A 6,121-nucleotide genomic window follows, 5' to 3' on the forward strand; every position below is an offset into this window, starting at 1 on the left:
TGACTGAGTCCTCAGTTTACCATAACTCCAACAAGTTATTCGGTTTTTGTGAAGTATCCCTGATCTCAACCCTATTGAAAATTTGTGGGTTATGCTTAAAAGCCAGGGGCGGCATGGTGGTGCAGTGGTTAGCACTGTTGCCTCACACCTCTGGGACCCGGGTTCGAGTCTCTGCCTGGGTCACATGTGTGCGGAGTTTGCATGTTCTCCCCATGTCGTCATGGGGTTTCCTCCGGGTACTCCGGTTTCCCCCCACAGTCCAAAAACATGCTGAGGCTAATTGGAGTCGCTAAATTGCCCATAGGTGTGCATGTGTGAGTGTGCCCTGCGATGGGCTGGCCCCCCATCCTGGATTGTTCCCTGCCTCGTGCCCATTGCTTCTGGGATAGGCTCCGGACCCCCCGCGACCCATTAGGACAAGCGGTTTGGAAAATGGATGGATGCATGCTTAAAAGCCAGGTCCGTGCCAGGAACCCAGCTAGTTTAAATGAACTAGACATTCTGCAAAGAAGAGTGGTCAAATATTCAGGCAGAATTATGCCAGAGGCTTGCTAATGGCTACCAAAACATTCTCGTTGATACCTGTTGTACTTGTGTATGTAAACTTGTAACCACAACTAAAATGTCTTTTTGTAAAGAAGGAGCTATGTCATGGTAACACCCTGCAAGTGAATAAATGGGCGCGTTTAGACGAGAATTTAGGCACACCCCCAGAAGGAGGGGGGTTACTCTCTTTGGCTGGCTTTTGGCAGCAGGCTGCTTGGAGGGGAAAATTGAGTACATCTGTACACACACTGAGCGGGGGGGGGGCAATGGGGGCCTATGAGGGTGAGCGCGGGTGTCCGGCTTCCGGGCCTTCTTGGTTCTGGGCCCAGCTTGCGACAGGGCTGGGGGTTGTGGGCTGGGCCAGTGGCTCCCCGTCCGGTGTTCTCTGGTGGGTCCCCTCATGTGTGTGTGGGGGGGGGGGTTGTTGTCACTAATTACCACACTAATTACAACACACTAATTACCTGTGAACCCTGGCACATTTGCATTTATTTACTCAGAGTAGCTCAAATACATGGCAGCCCAGACCTATGTGTGTGACATGGAAACCTTCACAAAAGCCTGCCATATCTATACTAAATATCCCACACACTGACTGAGCTGCAAATATGAAAGACACACATTCACAAAATATATGGAATCTGTTTTATTTATAAAAAAATAAAGCGAAAATAGAATGAGAAGTTGCTAATATAATTAAATGAATAGAATGAAAACATGGTAACACTTCAGTCTCCAATGCATGTTTGTACACAAAGCTGAATGCTCCATAACAAAGTCATGGTCCATGGTTGATAACATCCTCATACACGTACAGAATGAAATAATGACATTTCATTTTGATTGGCCATCACTGAATTATAAAACCAAAAGTGAATTTTGTTTTTCTGTGATCTCTCCAGCTGTGCATGTTCTCTCCTCTGGCTGTTCATGTAAAAATAGCAAGTTTTTTCAGTCCCTCAGTTCCAGGTTCATCTCTTCATCATCTTTCTGCCTCTTGTCTCAGTGGTTACTCTCCCACACAGCGTTTGCAGACCCAGTGACTATCGTCCCTGCATTTGCCGCAGGTGAATTTGTGACACTTTACACAGGCAAACCTGCTGCGGTTTCTGTTGCAGCTCTCTTGTACCTGGCACTGAGTTGTCTGTACGAGTCCTGTCACAGCAACAGCAAACCCTGCTGTCTCCATTGCCTTTTGCTGCATGAAACGGCAACGCAGTTCCTTGGCTAGAAGACTCAGGAACAATCTTCTTTTGCCTTTCCACCCTGTACACGCCTTGTACAGAACGTAGGCATTCGCCGCCGCCAGGTCAAGCATGTTATAAAATACAGCTACTGGCCACCTGCGTGTTGCTGCTCGTACTGAATACATGCGCGACGATGGAGGAAATTCACGGCGAACTTTATTCACTGTGCCCAGTAGAGTCGTGTTGCGCTGAAGCAGTCTGTCTGACAGTGACAGTGAGGTAAAGAAACTGTCCGTTGTGACATTTCTCCCGTCGTCCAGAAATGGCTCCATCAGACTCATGACCACGCTCTCTGCCAGCCTGTCCCCCTTCTGACGACTGGGGTCTTTTCCCAAGTAAGGGGACACGTTGCAGATGTATTTGGTCTCCAAATCCGTCGCCATCCAGAACTTGATCCCAAATTTGTCCGGGTGGGACGCGATATACTGTGTGAATGGACAACGAACCTTGGTTGGGAACAGCTGTTCGTGTATGAACACATGTTCTCCTGGCGTGAAACTCTCTGCACAGTTCTTAGTGAAGCGTGTCCAGATGTCAGAGATGGCAGAAAATCTGTCTGTTTTCACCCGTTTTGCCCGCGTGTCCTTGTCATCAAATCGAAGGTGTTGCATAATTGTCAGGAATCTACCTCGGGACATTGTCTCTTTGATTACTGGCACCAGAAAGTTTTCCGACCAGCAATCTGTAATGGCACCAATGGGAGACATGATCGCCCTCACAAACAGAATAGAAATGAATGCCATCAGTTCATTAATTGCCAGCTTCCAGTCTGGCTCTGTTCTGCGGGCTTGATGGACTGTACACTCTGTGATGGTCTGCAGCATTCCCACGTCTAGCAGGCAGAGGAAGCTTTGGAGCACGCTTGTAATTTTACGCTGTCGGAAGATAAACAGATAGGGAATGGTAAATTTACATGAACCTCACTCTAAATGGGTTCATATAAATAATACATGGGTTTATATAAGTATCATACGTAATATGGGAATGACAAACCTTAGCAGACTCTGTGGGTCTAGCTGATGCACTGGGTGTTCGACTTCCAATGTCCTCCTCTACCCACACAGTGCCGTCTTTTGCCGTCTGACTCGGACAGGGCTTCCTGGTACCACGGCGCATCTTCCGTGGAGGCATGTCGGGTTTTTCTTCCATCTCCATTTCGGACTCTTCCGATGAGGCATCAGCAAGCTGCCGGGCAAACGAAAGCTCGCCTCCGTCAGAGTCTGCTGCGTCCATTTCCTGAAGCAGGGCCAAAGCCTGTGGCGTGGAGAGGCTCTTCCTGCGTGCCAGTGATGCGGAGGCCATCCTGATGTGCGTTTGCAGAGATGCAAAGAAGAAATGATTCTCCCGCCTCGGTCGGTCTGCTTTTATGCACAGCACTGTGCTGTAGTTATGCAAACAACGATGCCACTCCCTTACATACACAGTCATAGTGGACAGCGTCACACCTTTTGGCCACTCCTACAGCATTTATATGTTGTGAAAAGCCGGCCTATTTGCATACAGTCTGCCATACTGCCATGTCAATGGAATGCTGCCAAAGTGCCAATTGCCCTCACATTGAAATTGATGTTCTAACTGGCTGGCCTTTGAGCTGTCCATACCATTGAAACGGCAACAAAAGCCTTGATTACAGTATCAGTCTGTCATCGCTTACCATGTCAATGGAATGCTGCCAAAAGTGCCAATTGCTCTCTGATTGCGCTTTTAGGCGAGGAACTCCGTTGCCGATTCATGCAGCAAAAGGCAATGGAGACAGAGAGGAAGGCTGCTGCAGCGTTTGCTGCTGCTGTGACAGGACCTGTACAGACAACTCAGTGCCAGGTACAAGAGAGCTGCAACAGAAAGTGCAGCAGGTTTGCCTGCATAAAGTGTCACAAATTTACCTGCGCCAAATGCAGGGACGATAGTCACTGGGTCTGCAAACGCTGCAAACACAGACTTTGAAACAGACAGACAGACAGATAGACAGACTGTGCGGTAGAGTAACCACTAAAACAAAAGACATAAAGATGATAGTTGATGAAAAGATGAACCTGGAACTGAGGGACTGATATATTTTTTTAAAAATTTTTTTTTATTTTTCCTATTTTTACATGAACAGCAGGGGAGAGAACATGCAAAGCTGGAGAGATCACAGAAAAACAAAATTCACTTTTGGTTTTATAATTCAGTGATGGCCAATCAAAATGAAATGACATTATTTCATTCTGTACGTGTACGAGCATGTTATCAACCATGGACCATGACTACACTCAGCTTATGACATTTGTGTACATACATTGGAGACTGATGTGTTAGTATATTTTCATTCTATTCATTTCATTCTATTAGCAACTTTTCATTCTATTTTCACTCTATTTTTTTTATAAATAAAACACTTGTGTTTCCATATATTTTGTGAATGTGTGTCTTACCTATTTGCAGGTTAGTCAGTGTGTGGGATATTTTGTATAGATATGGCAGGCTTTTGTGAAGGTTTCCATGTCACACACATAGGTCTGGGCTGCCATGGATTTGAGTTAAGAGTCTGAGTAAATAAATGCAAATGTGCCAGGGTTCACAGGTAGTTAGTGTGTTTGCACAACAAAAGCAGAAGGACAATAGAGCTAAAGTAGTTCTAGTGAATTTACGCATATTTGCGCAGGCTTAGAAGTTCTAGCATCAGAGATTGAAGCTGCTTTTGTGAAGAGTTGGACAGTATTTCAATTCCATATATTTCAGCACCAGGACAACAGCCCCCCCACATTAGGGGCCCCACCAGAGGACACCGGACAGGGAGCTACCAGCCCAGCCCACCAGAAATACAAAGCTCAGTAGTTCTAGTACTATTTGCAATGTGTTTGCGTGCAAACAAGAGCACAAACAGCATTAGGAGCCGGACAATGTTGCAAATTGCACTGTAATCGTCTCACGCTGCCATCTTTGTGCATTTTCAGTTTTTTTAAATAATTTTTTTTAACTGCACAGTGTTTAATACATTCTAATACTTGCAGAGGATGACATTTAACATTGACAACGTGTCTTACAAGTGGACTACAGTAAAGAAAACAGAAGTTTCAAGGCAGCATGAAAGTAACGTACAATCAGGGATGTGCAAATTCTGAGGCATGTGTTCAAAAAAAGTATTTTAACTGGAAAATTGTATTTTATAATTCATATTTGACTTGTTCATAAATTTTAAAAATATATATTTTTTAAGCCTTTGTTCAGTATTTTTGTACTTTGAAAATACAAGAAATACTATATTACTGATAACGTCATATGTGCAAATTGTTTGTTTATACACAAGGAGGAAGCTTCATTATTCAGACATTTTAATGAATGGTCATTAGAGACAGTAGCTAGTTGATCACTTGTGTTGAGCCAAAAGACCTGCATTTTTAGAACCTATTCATGTTTAAACTTTTAAAGATCTTCCTGAGTGAAGAGCTTAAATTGTGCTTGTCTCAGAGGCTTGAGAGGACACCAAGGGAAGACAAAGTGTCTCGGGGACGACCACAGGCAACCTGGCACTGCCCGGGTAGATGAAAGAAGATGGGCACAGAGCCAGGCTGAGCACCACAGCGCTATCCAGCCCATGGCTGCCGATGGTCACATTCCACCAGAACCCCCCAACACTAACTCCCCGGGGAACTTCCAAGCAGCAGAGCAGATTCCAACAACCGAGGATCAAAGGAAAGGAAAGATCCTGGCAGGAAGAAGAAGATCTTGTGGCCAAAGCTTAAAAATGTAGAAGTTTGGAGAACAAATGTACAACTCAAATTTCAAATAAAAATATGTGCTACAGCTTAATCATTTGTTATGATTATAAATGCCGAAAACATTCCTGGAGCCTTCGATTTAGCATACACAGTGCCCTCTACAGGTTCTAAACAGCATCTCTTTCAACCTTGTTCACAAAAACTCTTTTTCACAAAACGTTTTTCTTTGTAAATCCCAAAATCTTAAATGTATGTATGAATGTGTGGTGTCCCCTGTGAGGGGAAGGGGGAATTATAATTTATGGGTTGTTTATGGTTTGGTTTTTTCCTATTCTTTTTGTTTTCCTTCTCCTTTCAGCAGTGCCACGAAAGCTTGGGGAGGTTGCGCCGTCCCTCATTGGTAATTGAGGGGCGGGACTTGCTAGATTGGTTGGCGGAGGCGGGGACTTGATCGGGTTTTAAAGATGGCTACATCAGAGTGGACGGGAGCGCGGTCCGGGGACGGAAGGTAATCGCGGCGGTTGGTTTAAGGAGGCGTCGGTGGGGCGATGCGGGCTTTCCCCAAGAGGACCGCGGACGTGAGTGAGCTGAGGTACCAGGCTACAAGTCACGGGTCCGCGGTATCGA

General features: G+C 45.3%; 1 protein-coding gene across 1 annotated transcript; it reads right to left on the reverse strand.

Moving 5' to 3' along the window:
• Positions 1-1,230: 1,230 nt before the first annotated feature.
• On the reverse strand, positions 1,231-3,110 carry LOC125724056 (uncharacterized). Its single transcript, XM_049001000.1, has 2 exons — positions 2,787-3,110; positions 1,231-2,668 (listed from the first exon to the last, which is right to left on the reverse strand). The coding sequence occupies exons 1-2, from the start codon at positions 3,093-3,095 to the stop codon at positions 1,556-1,558; spliced, it is 1,422 nt and encodes a 473-aa protein (XP_048856957.1). The 5' UTR covers positions 3,096-3,110; the 3' UTR covers positions 1,231-1,555.
• Between the last annotated feature and the right edge of the window lie 3,011 nt (positions 3,111-6,121).

Source organism: Brienomyrus brachyistius, unplaced genomic scaffold, assembly GCF_023856365.1.
Source record: "Brienomyrus brachyistius isolate T26 unplaced genomic scaffold, BBRACH_0.4 scaffold54, whole genome shotgun sequence".
In the NCBI taxonomy this organism is placed as follows: Eukaryota; Metazoa; Chordata; class Actinopteri; order Osteoglossiformes; family Mormyridae; genus Brienomyrus; species Brienomyrus brachyistius.

Bases quoted from the DNA above. Each gene is read 5' to 3' on its own strand.
- LOC125724056 (XM_049001000.1), bottom strand. From the start codon at position 3,095: ATGGCCTCCGCATCACTGGCACGCAGGAAGAGCCTCTCCACGCCACAG. The intron at 2,669-2,786 runs GTTTGTCATTCC...ATCTTCCGACAG, and splicing joins GACCCACAGAGTCTGCTAAG to CGTAAAATTACAAGCGTGCT.